This window comes from Rhinoderma darwinii, chromosome 4, assembly GCF_050947455.1.
Source record: "Rhinoderma darwinii isolate aRhiDar2 chromosome 4, aRhiDar2.hap1, whole genome shotgun sequence".
NCBI classification, from domain to species: Eukaryota; Metazoa; Chordata; class Amphibia; order Anura; family Rhinodermatidae; genus Rhinoderma; species Rhinoderma darwinii.
In genome coordinates, this window is record NC_134690.1 from 230,470,457 (window position 1) to 230,486,094 (window position 15,638).

The 15,638-nt window shown below is 41.1% G+C and overlaps 1 protein-coding gene across 3 annotated transcripts in view; it reads left to right on the plus strand.

Moving 5' to 3' along the window:
• The window catches only part of FIG4 (FIG4 phosphoinositide 5-phosphatase), a 338,548-nt gene that overhangs the window by 116,633 nt on the left and 206,277 nt on the right, over positions 1 to 15,638 (plus strand). For all 3 annotated transcript variants that reach the window (XM_075862266.1, XM_075862267.1, XM_075862268.1), the window contains 2 exons: positions 223 to 385; positions 6,075 to 6,172. In XM_075862266.1, the coding sequence (XP_075718381.1) occupies positions 223 to 385; positions 6,075 to 6,172 (261 nt within the window). The remainder of the gene's footprint in view (positions 1 to 222; positions 386 to 6,074; positions 6,173 to 15,638) is intronic.

Below are 15,638 nucleotides of genomic sequence, written 5' to 3' on the forward strand. Positions count from 1 at the left end.
AACCCATAAACGTAATCCAAACTGAAACAAACGAGAACCGTAGGTATGTCCATTTGAATTCTCTCTGAACTTGTCATTTCTTTTATTTATTTTTTAAATGTGAACACCATCGACTGCTAGAATAAAACAAGACATATTCTTGCGCAATTCTTATAGTTCTTTATAAATCAATGCAAAGCTTGCTAAATGGTTGAACTCTGGAGTTTTTGTTTTGCCTTTTAGGGAGATGTTGCCAATGAAGTGGAGACAGAGCAAATCGTACACGATGCTTCTGTGATGTCTTTTAGTGCTGGTAGCTATTCCTCATATGTACAGGTCCGAGGATCAGTCCCTTTATACTGGTCCCAGGATATCTCTACCATGATGCCAAAACCTCCAATTACATGTGAGTTATTTACATGATCAATAGAATGAGAATATGTAACTTGTCGTTTTAATATAAATATTCTAGTATTATATAGGATCATAGATTTTATTTTTTGCACCATCTTAATCTATGCACTTTGAAGCATTTGCAAGTAATAAGTCTATAACCAACACAAAAACAATGCAGCATACCATTCATAGTGTAAGAGAATAAGTGGAGATAAATAAGTAGGAGAGACATGGTTAGTACGTATAAAGAAGAATTAGAAGAATGAACAAGCATTGTGACGTTAGGGGGAGATCTAAGGTAAGGTTATAAACTTGTCACAGTGAATTTTCAGACTGTGTAGGAGAGTGGCGCTAGCAAAAGGAGTCTAATTCCAAAGAAGAGGAGACACGTGAGAACTGCTGCACGCAAGAGTGTGTGGAGGTCATTAGAGAAGTAAAGAGAACAAAAAAACCATCAGCAGACCTAATGATTGGCCAACCTTTTCAGTGAATGTTTTGTGTGAAGAGCTATTAGTAAAGATGCAGAACTGAATCTTTATCCTGTTGCTTAGTGAGTAGCTGATGCATCAGCGTCCGTAAGGGAGATTGAGAGTCAGATAGAGTAAGTGAATAGGTAGTTGTGTGTGTTTCCATACAGGAGGTCATGCTGCAACAAAGGACAGTTAGGCTATATGTTCAATATATTATACTTTAATAGCATGTGAATGAAGTATCCATAGGGATACATTGAATTGCATTTTGTGACCGTTTGGTGCAATACAACTCTCCTGTGATGGTCACACTCCCATTAATTTCATTTGTAGACTACAATATTTTTTATGATGCAGTAGAAACATACAACTATTCCTTATACAATAAAACAAAATAAAAATGAATAAATTTAAGTATCACACACATGCACACCGATCCGCCATAACATTAAAACTACCGACATGTAAAGTGAATAACAATGCTTATCTCATTACAATGGCACCTGTCAGGGGTTGGGATATATTAGGCAGCAAGTGAACAGTCAGTCCTTGAAGTTGATGTGTGCCCGTGCTTACCCCTGGCCATTGCCAAAGGCACCTACAATGGGCGTCAATGTGAGCATCAGAACTGGACCACGGAGCAATGGAAGAAGGTGGCCTAGTCTGATCAATCACGTTTTCTTTGACATCATGTGAATGGCCGGGTACGTGTGCAGCGCTTACCTAGGGAAGAGATGGAACCAGAGTTCAATATGGGAAGAATGCAAGCCATCAGATACTGTGTTATTCTGGGGGCAATGTTTTGGTGGGAAGCCTTGGGTCCTGGCATTCATGTGGATGTTACTTTGATACGTGCCACCTACTTAAACGTTATTCCCTAATGGCAGTGTTTTTTTTCAGCTGAATAATGTCCCCTGTCACACTGAAAAAATAATTCAGCAATGGTTTGAGGAATATGACTAAGAGTTCAAGGTGTGGACTTGGGCTTAAAACTCCCCAGATCTTAATCCTTAGAAAGCATCTGTGGAATGTGCTGAAAAAACAAGTCCAATCCATGGAGGCATGACCTCACAGCCTACAGGACATAAGGGGATCTGCTACTAATGTCTTGGTGCCAGACACCACAGGACACCTTCAAAGGTCTTATAGAGTCCATTCCTCGACGGATCAGAACTGTTTTGGTGGCACAAGGGTGACTTACACAATATTAGGCAGGTGGTTTTAATGTTTAACATTTCTGCAAGAAAACTCGCAGAAAAGTCATCTAGTGTGAAAGTACTTGGACCATGAGGTCACATATTATTCCACAGTGAAAGGGAGTAGACAAGATCACATAGAACATTACCAGAAAGAAGACAAGTGGAAAGAGATGATAGTGGTTTTAGCTGAAGAAAATTGCTCATTTGCTGCTTCTGCTACCTATTTATTTTTAAGTTTAGCAGTGTGACTGAATTGCAGCCCTCTTTACGACGAGACCGGTTGAGACATTGTTGGAGGTAGACTGCCATTTTGTTACTGACTTTGTAGTATTATGAGCAGGCATTCCAGAGAATACAGTATTGGAGGTTCAATGGTCATTTGCTTAATGAGTACTATCAGATGTGTGAGGATAGTAATGACTGGTGATTAATTATGGGATTTGGTGGAGGAAGAGGGAGAGCAGGTAAAAGTAGAATTTGCATGTGTTAAAAAGCAAAATTAAAAAACCCAAGTTTTGTTTCTTTTTAGTTTTTAACAAGGGTACAAAATAGGAACAGTAGCTCAAACAGATATCATCAAATCAGTTCAGACAGTAGAATACTTACATTGTGTTGGAGCTTGGATTTGATAAAAAAAATAAAAAATAAAGAAGAGCCAAGTGAATAGGCATAGCGTTAAAAGAGAGAAACCAAGGAAGAAAAAAGGAAGGGGGAGAGGTCTATCAGACAGGGCAGGGCTAAAAACACCAGCCAATCGAAGGGAAGGGTCGGTCGAATGAAAGTTATTTTACAATGACAAGTTTTAAGAATTTAGAAACATAGAAATGTTAATGTTTCTAGATAAAATGCAGCTTGATATAGTAAAACAAGAAACACAATGGCGCTGATGAAGTGTCATTTGAAATGGATTATAGTTATTTTGTCAGTGCTGTGATTGTAAATGACTGTATCATCCCTCGAGTGCCTTTAAATGGAGAAAAAGTTAGTTGATTAGAACATTGTATCTTCTAGAAAGGTGGAGGATAGTTTTGGGGAATTCTGTTAGATTATGAAAAATGTCTTGTACTTTTTTAGAGCATTTTTAATTTTAGATTATATCTTCTTCCCCAGTTTAGAAATAAAAACCAGATGAGCTGTTTGTGCAAGCATATTAAGTTGCTGGGGAGTTAGGTGTGTCGTGGAAATCAATAGCTCAAAATATATTAGACTGAAATTTAGAAGAGTCCAAACAGACTCTCAGGCCAGGCACCTTATCCATCATCCTAATTAGGGTATTTCACCGATATATATAGAGAGAGGAGAGGAAAACACACAGATGCTGCTGATATGCTCAAAATACTCCTCTGAAAGTTTATTTCCAAGCTCAATCTGTAATACTGAAATTCAGAAGGGGTGTAGGCTTGAGGTTAACCAATCAGAGACTATGTGACAATATTTGTTATTCAGTACAAAGCAGATCATAACGTACATCCCAGATACATCATTATAATTCTTCACACATCAGGTTTGCAGGTGGCCTTATCTCTCTTGGGTAGAATGTTCCCGTGGAGATGGGGGAGACCTTCCCACATGCATGTTTGCCACCCTCCCTTCTCACTCCCTGTTCCTTCTCTGCAAGCTTCGCATGGGAACCAAGGTCAAAGATAAAACATACGAAATCAACATTACTTGTATTAAAGGAAAAATGGCTTTCCTATTCACTACAAAAGAACCAAGATGGCTGCTGCACGAAACAAAATCATTTAAACATTATTATAATCACTTTCACATAATACATATCTTAGTAATTCGGCATCCTGCTTGATAATTCATAATGTAATTTCATAGGGTATGTTCACACGAGGTCATTACGTCCGTAATTGACGGACGTATTTCGGCCGCAAGTACCGGACCGAACACAGTGCAGGGAGCCGGGCTCCTAGCATCATAGTTATGTACGACGCTAAGAGTCCCTGCCTCGCTGCGGGACAACTGTCCCGTACTGTAATCATGTTTTCAGTACGGGATAGTTGTCCGGCAGCGAGGCAGGGACTCCTAGCGTCGTACATAAGTATGATGATAGAAGCCCGGCTCCCTGCACTGTTAGGTCCGGTACTTGCGGCTGAAATACATCCGTCAATTATGGACGTAATGACCTCGTGTGAACATACCCATACAGAGAATATAAGCAAATAAACCATCCTTCAGAGGCGGTATAATCTAGGGAGAAAAGGACAATACTGGACAGGTGGAAATGATATGCCAAGAGTCAGACTTCCATCACAATCAGACCATCTTCGTAGAAGAGCCGAAAAGATAATGATATCGTAAGATATCTTGCATTACTATTAAACCCTTCCCGCCGCAGCCCTTTTTCAGATTTTCATTTTAGTTTTTTCCTCCCCATCTTCCAAAAACCATAACATATTTATTTTTCCGTCGATCTAGTACTATGAAGGCTTGATTTTTGCGGGACGAGTTAGTTTTTCATAGCACCATTTATTTTGCCATATAATGTACTAGGAAACGGAATTCACTGTGCAATTAAAACAACATGTTAACTTTATTCTGTGGGTCAATACGATTACGGCGATACCAAATATATATATAGTTTTTTTTTCTGTATTTTACTACTTTTACAAGTAAAAACCTAAGTGTAAAAAAGAAAATTTATTTTGTCGCCAAATCCTGAGAGCCATAACTTGTTTTATTTTTCCGTTGATTTAAGTGGTATGAGGGCTTATTTTTTGCGGGATAAGCTGTAGTTTTTAATAATACCGTTTTGGTGTTTTGGCGACGGTTTGATCACTTTTTTTATTTTATTTTTTGTGGGAGATTAGGTGACCAAAAAATAGAGATATTGGGGTTTAGAATTTTTTTTTACGGCGTTCACCGTGCAGGTTAAATAATGATATATTGTAATAGTTCAGACTTTTACGGACATGGTGATACCAATTATGTTTATTTATTTTTTTTACTATCCTCTTGGGCGAAAATGGGAAAAGAGGGTTTTTTTGAACTTTCTAATACATTTTTAAAAAGTGTACACAAAAAGAAACTTTAACTAATTTTAACTTTTTTATTTTTATTTTTTATTAGTCACCCTAGGGGACTTCAACCAGCGATCGTTAGATCGCTTGCACGATATACTGCAATACTAATGTAATGTATTGCAGTATATCGTGATTCTGACAGCCATCTATCAAGCCCCGGTCGCTATTGACCGCAGCATTTAACGAGTTAAACTAGAGGGATTGTTACTCTGAAGTGTCGGCTGTAACAAACAGCCGACACCCGCATCGTATGGAGCGGGTTCACTCCGTGACACCGTTCCATACTTCCCCTACCCGACTTTGGCGTATGGATATGTCAAATGTCGGGAAGTGGTTAAAACTAACTTTTGATTTGGTAGTACACAAGCTTGTAGATTAGAGAAATTTATTGTATGTAATTCCTTAATATACTTTCCTATAGGTTCATTCATAAATGTGACCTTATTGATGAGGTAAAAACAAAGTTTCTAATACAATTAAAAGTGGACATGCACAGGTTCTGTTTATAGGGGTGGGCCGTCAGAATTATTTCTTCTGGTGCGCCCAAGGAACCTCTGCCCGAAACATCAGTTTACTGTGAGGGAAATTCTTCTCTGCAGCTAGACTATAGGCTTATATATAGTTTGTAGCCTGCAGTCCAAAGACAACTGTAAACTACCATAAATGTCGGTCTATTCTATATTCTACTGTGGACAAAAGTAGCGACATGGGAACTTGTTTTCCCTGCAATTGCTCTATCTAAAATTACAGACAAACAACATTTTGTACGGACAAATTGGAAGACTATATGATTCATAAAGATAAGTTATATATATGATAATCATCTATATCTCCGTGCAGGGATGCATGTGCCTTACATAATGTGAATAGAGCCTAAGCACTGACGTTCTTGGTACATAGACAATATTTGTGTAGCTCCAGTGTGCCGTGTAAACATATGAGGTGTATAGATGTCTACATATACTTATAATACTGTGTTTGTGCTTTTATTCACACAGTGGACCAAGCAGATCCATATGCACATGTTGCTGCTTATCACTTTGACCAAATGCTTCAGAGATTTGGATCCCCCATTATAATTCTGAACCTTGTGAAGGTAAAAGAAACCTTAAAGGCTATGAACACTTTTGACGTGGAAAAAATGTTTTTTTTACATGTTAGTGGTGACTCTGATTTAAAAAAGTTGCACTAAGTTTTCAGGCTGGAATCTCCATTTGTTCATTAATTTTCAGATCTCTTCATATGCAGTTTGCAACCTGCTCCTAGTTTCAGACTTTTCTAATGTTTGCATGTCCCTCCCAGTAATACAATCCGGAATGTGAGGTCTGAATGCTAATGTATTCAATAGCTCTCATGTCTCAGCACAGATTCATTCCTGTACTGCTTTCTTCCACAGTCCATGAGGAATCTCCTCTCCCTTGCGCTGACCGATACGAATTCTGAAGTTCGTGTGATTCCCCCTGGCAGAGTCTGCCATTTGTGCTTTCCTCCTTACCTTTACTCTGATACTGACAGACTGTGTGATCTGCACTTCATGAGAACGGATGCTTTCCTCCCTCTCTACCCTCTAATCTGCTGTGTACAACCACTCTCTAATACTGAGGCAGATGGGAGGGGATTTTTAATGAAGACTATTTAGAGAGTTGCCTAATTTTGCATTAAGTAAATGAATAATACAAATTCAGGTCAAATGTGTACATAGCCTAATGAATTGTGTTTGACTGTAATTTACAATGTTGGAATCATGTCAAATTTGTGGCTTGCCCACCACCTGTTTCATATAGCAGCTCCAGATTTTTGCTTTACAACAGGATCCTGAACTAAGACCGGAAATTACATATTGACTTATGTGGAAGAGTGTTGTGAGTAGGAGCTGGATAAGGGATAGGCTAAGGCCTCATTCACACGGCAGGGTTTCCCGGCCGGGTGCCGGCCGTTCATAAATCGGCCGGCACCCGGCTGCATTAGGAATGATAGACCCCTAATGGGGCTATTCACACGACCGATTTTTTGACGGCCGGAAAATCCGGCCGTCAAAAAATAGGACATGCTCTATCTTTGCCCGGACACCCGGCCGCCCGGCTCCCATAGAAGTCTATGGGGCCGGGTATTACACGGCCATCACCGGAATGTGTTCCGAGTGATGGCCGGGTTTCCCGGCGCTTGCGCTCTATCTCCTCCTCCTCACAGCGCAGAGTGCATGTGAGGAGGAGGAGTTGATGCCATTCTGACGAATGGCATCGCTGCACACTGTGTTGCAGGGCCGGGGTGTACAGCAGGTGGAGGGAGCGCTGCGCTGGCTCCCTTCCCCTGCTTGTTAAAAGCACCCTGGCTCGGCGACACCTTCGATGGCGCTGCTAGTAGCAGCAGCTGCTGCTGCTGCTGCTACTACTGCAGCGACGCCACTATAGCAGAGCGGGGAGGTATCTCCCCGCTCTGCTATGTGCTAGCCGCACTTTAGCTCCTTGAAGGAGCGGAATCCCCGTGTGTTCAGGGATTCCGCTCCTGGACAGAGCGCTTGATGTCTCTGTCCATATCTGGGCAGTGACATCAGGGGAAACTCCTGAAGCGGAATCCCCGAACACATGGGGATTCCCCTTCAGGAGCTGCCGCTGATGTCACTGTCCGGATCTGCCCGGCCCGGCACGGATGCATAACTTTATGCAAACCGGCCGGGCAGAATGGCCGATTTTACCGGCCGGCACTCGGGCTCGGACCCGACCCGGTCGTGTGAATCCCGCCTAAGTAGGCATTGATTTAAAAAAAAACAAAAAACCCAAAGAACTTTATTTTGAAAAGTTTGTACCAGTGTTTCCTTGTGTAAATAAGAACACTAGGGGTTTGTGAGTAAAGGTGCAACAGGGAATAATTAACGGGTAACTAAACATTCAAAAAACTTCTGACATGTCAGAAGTTTTGATCGGTGGGGGTCCGAGCACTGAGACCCCCACCGATCGCTAAAACGAAATTGCAGAAGCGCTTGGGTGATCGCTGAGCCGCTTAGTTTCTCATCGGCTTTTCTCGGAAAGCCCAGCGGTTGGTGTACGGACTCATAGACTTTCTGTTGAGCCCGTACACTAATTGCTCAGCTTTCCGAGAAAAGCCGATCAGAAATCAAGCTGCTCAGCGCTCACCCGAGCGATTCTGCTTCTTTATTTTAACGATCGGTGGGGGTCTCAGTGCTCGGACCCCTACCAACCAAAACTTTTGACATGTCACTATAACATGTCAGAAGTTTTTTGAAAGTTTATTTACCCTTTAAGCTAATGACGGTACATTTTGAAACCTCAGCCTTGGACACCAACAGTGCTTATAAGCATACTCTCTGTCAGGTGCAACAGTCATTGTACAGGGAGGGGGGAGAAGCATGATCTATTATCAATGGGGTGGTGCTGTTTTCTGAAAGCGGGGTATCCTTTCATTGACATTCTACTCTCTGATGTTATTAAGATGAGTGTTGTCCCTTGTGTTCACAGAGCCAGCTGAAAGTGATATCTGTAAAACAAGAAGTATTAGCCTATTTTCGGTGTTCAGTTACTAGTGTGAAAACTGTAATGTTAGTTTTTTTTCTTCATATAGATGTTTCCTTAAAGGGAATGTGTCGCTTGAAAAAAAATTTTTTTTTTTAAACAGTTAATGTATAGGTGATTAAACATTGTTCTAATTTTTTTAATTTTTTCACGAGTCAGGAAATATTATAAATTAGATTCTAATTTATAATATTTCCCAGCGCTGGTCACTAGATGGAGCAATTCCCAAAATTGCAGCATTGCATGTGGTAAAGCAACCACATTGCTTTATGCTGCAAAATTTGAGAAAACTCACTCGCTCTAGTGAGCTCTCAGAATCCCCCCTCCTTTATCCTGGCTAGTGCCGGGAGAAACGAGGGGATTGAACGGTCAAACCTCCTACACTGTGTGTCGCCATTTTTTGAGCTACCACACAGTGTAGTAGGTTAACATACAGTAGTAAACACACAGTAAAACACGTACATACACAGACCTAACTTACTTGCTCCTGCCGCCGCCGGTCCGTCCGCTCCGTCTGCTACCTCCGCTCCAAGTGCACAAGTCCGGAAGCCGCGACCGGAAGTAGTAATCTTACTGTCCGGCCGCGACTTCCGGTCCACAAGAAAATGGCGCCGGACGTCGCACAGTTCCCACACAGACGGCGTACAGCATAGTGGATGGAACGGGCCCCGTTCGCATTCACTATGGGACTATGTGCCGTATTCTATGTCTGTATGTGTCGTTAATCGACACATACAGAGATGGAAAAAAAAATGGCAGCCCTCATGGACAAGAAAAAGTGAAAAAATAAAAAAAAGTAAAACACAAACACACAAATAAATGAAAAAATGTTTAATAAAACACTAAAAGCAAGTTGGTCTAAAGAATTTTTTTTTCGTGACACTAGTCCTTTAAATAATTTTCACATCTGTATTTTCATTGCTAATTTCAAATAAACCGTAGAACAGGTGCCTCCATTTTAAATACATTAATTCTCTACAGGCTCTGTAGAAGTAGCACTTATCGGTCCAGTTTCTTCTCTAGTGCATACCCAGTGAAGGGTAATAATGCAAGGCAGTTGAAATACTGATTTAAAGGGAAAGTTTAGGGAGGGGGAAGGTCTGTTTGTTGTAAATTACGTTGCTTGAAAAAATAAATAAATAATAGAATTCTTTCAATGTGTGCAAATAATAGGAAGGTAACAAAGGTAAATAAATTAGTGTCCCGTTGCTCCAGAATCCACACATGTAGTAAGTATATGAAGGCTTTTTTTTTTTTAAGTTCAATTGTTTATCCTCCAGACCTGCCAATATCTATTCATTCAAAACCAAGAGGTCTGTGTCAGACGTGGTATCTCATAATGGCTATTGCCTCGATCTTCTAGTTCAGTATTAACCCCTTCCCGACATTTGCCCTACATGTACGTCATGGAAAGCATTGACTTCCCGCATCTTGCCGTACATGTACGCCGAATGTTTGGGACCGGCTCAGAAGCTGAGCCGGTGCCATCATCACCGGATCTCAGCTGTATCTTACAGCTGACATCCGGCTGTAACGGCGGGGACCGAAATTAGCGTCGATCCCCGCCATTAACCCCTTAAGTGCAGCGCTCAAACGCGATCGCTGCACTTAAGGTGTTTGCAGCTCATCGGAACCCCAGTAATGAAATTGCCGGGGTTCCGGTGGCTGCAATGGCAACCGGAGGCCTAATACTGTCCTCCCGGTCTGCCTAGCACCGAAGCCGGTCAAGATCCGCCCGACGGCGGAGCCTGATCGGCTTCCGTAGCTGCCGGCAAGATGGCGCCGGGTCAGGAGCTGATCCGGCGTCATCAGCGGTGGAAGTCAGCTGTACTGTACAGCTGACATCCACCTGTAACGGCAGGAACCGGAGCTAGCTCCGATCCCTGCCATTAACCCCTTCGATGCAGCAATCAAAAGCGATTGCTGCATCGTAGCGGTTACTAGCAGATCGCCAGCCCTGACAGGCAATCGGGACTGGCGACTGCTGTTATGGCAACAGGAGACACAATGGTCTCCTGCTCTGCCATTACGGAAGCCGATTTAGGCCCCGCCGGGAGGCGAAGCCTAATCGGCTTGCTGTCAGTGAATGACTGACAGATCTAATACATTGCACTACATAGGTAGTGCAATGTATTAGAAAAAAAAAAATCTGACCGTTGGACCTTCAAGTCCCCTAGTGGGACTTGAAGAAAAGTGTAAAAAAAAGTGCAAATAATAAAAGTTTGAAAACAATAAAAGTTTCAAGTAATCAAATAAAACACAATCCCCCTTTTACTCTTATCAAGTCCTTTATTATTGAAAAATAATAATAAACCATATGTATTTGGTAACGCTGCGACCGTAACGACCTGAGGTATCAAAATATTATATTATTTATTGCACGCGGTGAACAGCGTAAAAAAAAACGTTACCAGAGTTTCTGTTTTTTAGTCACTTTGCCCTACAAATGTTAGAATAAAAAGTGATCAAAAAGTCGCACGTATCCAAAAATGGTACCTATAAAAACTATAGCTCGTCCCGCAAAAAACAAGCCCTCATACACCTCCGTCGACAAAAAAATTAAAAAGTTATGGTTCTCACAACTTGGCGACAGAAAAAATACATTCTTTTTACAAAAGTAATTTTATTGTGCAAAAAGTTGTATAACATAAAAAAGTGCTATAAATTAGGTATCGCCGGAATCGTACTGACCCGCAGAATAAAGTTAACATGTAGTTTATAATGCGTGGTGAACGCTGTATAAAAAAAACGAAAAAAGCTGTGCCAGAATTGCGTTTTTTTGTTTACCTGCCATCCAAAAAATAGGATAAAAGGTGATCAAAAAGTCGCATGTACCCCAAAATGGTACCAATAATAACTACAGCTCGTCCCGCAACAAACCAGCCCTCATACCACTACGTCTATGAAAAATAAAATTAGTTATGGCTCCAATAAGTCAGGAAATAAAAAAATATGCAGTTGTGCCCGAGGGGAACATTTCTTCTGTTTCAAGAGGCGATTTATCAAGGACCTAAAATTAGGGAACCAGGAAAGGGAGGGCCCAAACATATCCGCTGGAAGCGACGGTGCCCGTATTATACCAGGACAACACTTCCTAGCAAAATTCCCCAAACTACAAAGGCGCGGAGTGTGGACCAAAAGGGGGATAATAAAGGACGCCATATATCAGTGCGACACCGGCCTGTGCAGAAATGATTGTGTCACAGCGTAACACACATCTATGGATTATTTTATTGTTTTTTTTTACCCCATTATTATACCACCTGACTATGCCCCTTATATACTCCGCCCGGCTTACATATGCCCTACATTATAAACGGAAACACCAGTAAGACTCCAAACAAAACTACTACCAAGCAAAATCCACGCTCCAAAAGCCAAATGGCATTTCCTCCCATCTGAACCCTACAGCGTGCCCAAACAGCAGTTTCCTTCCACATATATGGCACCGTCATACCCGGGAGAACCCTTTTAGAAAATTTTTGGGGTGTGTGTCTCCAGTGGCATAAGCTGGGCACGACATATTTGCTACTGAATGGCATATCTAGGGAAAAATATAAATTTTTAATTTGCACCATCCGCAGCGCATTCATTTATGGAAAAGACCTGTGGGGTGAAAATGCTCACTACACCCCTTAATAAATGCCTTGAGGGGTGCAGTTTCCATAATGGGGTCACTTCCCAGGGGTTTATTTTTATTATTTCACATCTGAGCCTCTGCAGTTGTGAACCAATACTTTGTAAATCGCCAAATTAGGCCTCAATTTTACATGGTACGCTTTCACTCCTGAGCCTGGTCGACTGTCCAGGCAAGAGATTAGGGCCACATGTAGGGTGTTTCTAAAACCAGAAAACCCAGCATAATAATTAGAGAGCTGTCTTGTTATGGTGGCACAAGCCGGGCACCACATATTGTCCACATATCTGTGGAAAAAATCCCATTTTCACTCTGCAACATAGAGTTCACACTAATTTCTACAAAACACCTGCAGGGTTAACATGCTCACTACACCCCTAAGTAAATGCATTGAGGGGTGTAGTTTCCAAAATTGGGTCACTTCTGGGGGGTTTCCACTGTTTTGGGCCCACAGGCGCCCGGAAACCAATCCAGCAACATCTGCACTCCAAATGGCGGTCCTTCCCTTCTGAGCCCTGCCGTGTGCCCAAACAGCAGTTTATGACCACATATGGGGTATTGCCGTACTCGGTAGAAATTGCTTTACAAATGTTGGGTTCTTTTTTTTTCCTTTATTTGTTGCGAAAATGAAAAAATTTGCGCTAAAGCTACGTCTTATTGAACAAAAAGGATTGTTTTTATTTTCACTGTCCAATTCTAATAAATTCTATGAAACATCTGTGGGGTCAAAATGCTCACTACGCCCCTAGATGAATTCCTCAAGAGGTGTAGTTTCCTAAATGGTGTCACTTTTTGGCCGTTTTCATTGTTTTTTCCCCTCAGGGGCTTTGCAAATCTGACATGGCCGCCGCAAACCATTCCTGCTCAATGTGATCTCCAAAAGCCAAATAGTGCTCTCTCCCTTCTAAGCCAAGCCGTGTCTCCAAACAGCCGTTTATTACCACATGTGGGGCATTGTTTTACTCGGGAGAAATTGCTTTACAAATTTTGTGGTGCTTTTTCTCCTTTAGTCCTTATGGAAATGAGAAAAAAAATCGCTAAACCTACATTTTCTTTGAAGAAATGTTGATTTTAATTTTCACGGCCTACTTCCAATAATTTCTGCAAAAAACCTGTGGGGTCAAATCGCTCACTATACCCCTAGATAATTTCCTCAATGGGTGTAGTCTCCAAAATGGGGTCACTTGTGGGGGGTTTCCACTGTTTTGTCTCCTCAGGGACTTCGTAAATGTGACATGGCCTCCGCAAACCATTCCTGCTAAACTTGAGCTCCAAAAGCCAAATAGAGCTCTTTCCCTTCTCAGCCCTGCCGTGTCTCCAAACAACCGTTTATTACCACATGTGGGGTATTGTTTTACTCGGGAGAGATTGGTTTACAAATTTTGCGGTGCTTTTTCTCCTTTAGTCCTTATGGAAATGAGAAAAAAAATCGCTAAACCTACATTTTCTTTGAAGAAATGTTGATTTTAATTTTCACGGCCTACTTCCAATAATTTCTGTAAAAAACCTGTGCGGTCAAAATGCTCACTGTACCCCTAGATAATTTCCTTGAGGTGTGTAGTTTCCCAGATGGGGTCACTTTTGGGGGATTTTGACTGTTTTGGCACCGCAAGAGCCCTTCAAACCTGACATGGTGCCTAAAATTTATTCTAACAAAAATAAGGCCCCAAAATCCACTAGGTGTTCCTTTGCTTCTGAGGCCGGTGCTTCAGTCCAGTAGCACGCTACGGCCACATGTGGGATATTTCCTAAAACTGCAGAAACTGGGCAACAAATATTGAGTTGCATTCCTGTGACATGTGTAAAGGGTTAAGACATTTTCTAAATGCTGTTTTGAATACTTTGAGGGGTGAAGTTTTTAAAATGGGGTGACTTTTTGGGGGTTTCTAATATATAAGGCCCTCAAAGCCACTTCACAACTGAACTGGCCCCTGTAAAAATGGCCTTTTGAAATTTTCTTGAAAATGTGAGAAATTGCTTCTAAAGTTCTAAGCCTTGTGATGTCATAGAAAAATAAAAGGATGTTCAAAAAACGATGCCAATCTAAAGTAGACATATGGGGGATGTTAATTAGCAACAATTTTGTGTGGTATAACTGCCTGTCTTACAAGCAGATACATTTAAATTGAGAAAAATGCTAATTTTTGCAATTTTTCGCTAAATTTTGGTGTTTTTCACAATTAAATACTGAACATATCGAGCAAATTTTGCCAGTAACTTAAAGTCCAATGTGTCAGGAGAAAACAATCTCAGAATCGCTTGGATAGGTGAAAGCATTCCGGAGTTATTACCACATAAAGTGACACATGTCAGATTTGAAAAATGAGGCTCGGTCAGGAAGGTCAAAAGTGGCTAAAGAGGGAAGGGGTTAAGCCTTCAAGTTTACGTATGTGAATGCATCAGCCTGTCATCTGGGCTGTCTTCGACTATGTTCACATCACGTTTTTTGGTCTGTTTGATGTATCAACCAGGAAAAGCTAACAACGTATTTGCCTTTCGGTCGGAGGAACCCTTGAACGGAAAGGCAAATGGAAACCATAGCTTCCGTTTACATTACATTGATTGCAATAGTAATGCTTCCATTGCAAATGCTTTCCGCTCGTCTCCGTTCGGTATGGTTTCTGTTTTTTTGGCAGAAACAATAGCGCAGTCGACTGAACGGAAGCCCAACGCAGATGTGAATGAAGCCTGAATCTGCAACAATTAAAATCTGACCATTTTTGTGTCTTCTTTTCTTTTTTTTTTTTTCCTGCAATACTTGGATTCAAATTTTAGTAAGGGAGATCAATACACTGAAAACAGCAGAGAATCAACTATACGTGGTTGTTTTATTTATAGACTCCGTTGTCAAAGGCAATCTGCAAGGCTTGGGATCACCAGGCTCTGACATGTGACTTGTTAAGTGGTTTCTTTTTTTTTTTTAATTTGGCAATTGTAGTGTGGATGAAAATGTTGCAGGATTCCAGCATTAATGCATTTCTGGAGTAATTGACACGCATGATTTCCTATTGAGCCATATCCTGCTTTGCGAGACCGATTTATTTTCAGAAATGTGAAATTAATGTTTGAAGTTATCCGTTTTTGTTTTTTTTTGTCTTGAAAGCTTAGGTATATTTACAAACCTATGCTTGGACTATGATCCATGCTGTGATGGATCTTGAAGTCACGTTTTGCTAGAAAGCAGTTAATATTTTTTTATTCTTTATTCTGTTGTTCATATACTAGTTCAGTGCTAGCAAAGTCAGATGCAAAGTCATACAATGCCGAAGGATTGTTCAGTGTTCTGTTCATATGAGCCAACATGTAGTTATGCATTTTCAGTCTTCCTTGACTACAATCAGTATTCGTTTTTTTGTATTCTTTATTTTTGTAAATTTTTTTATTTCAGTTTCTCT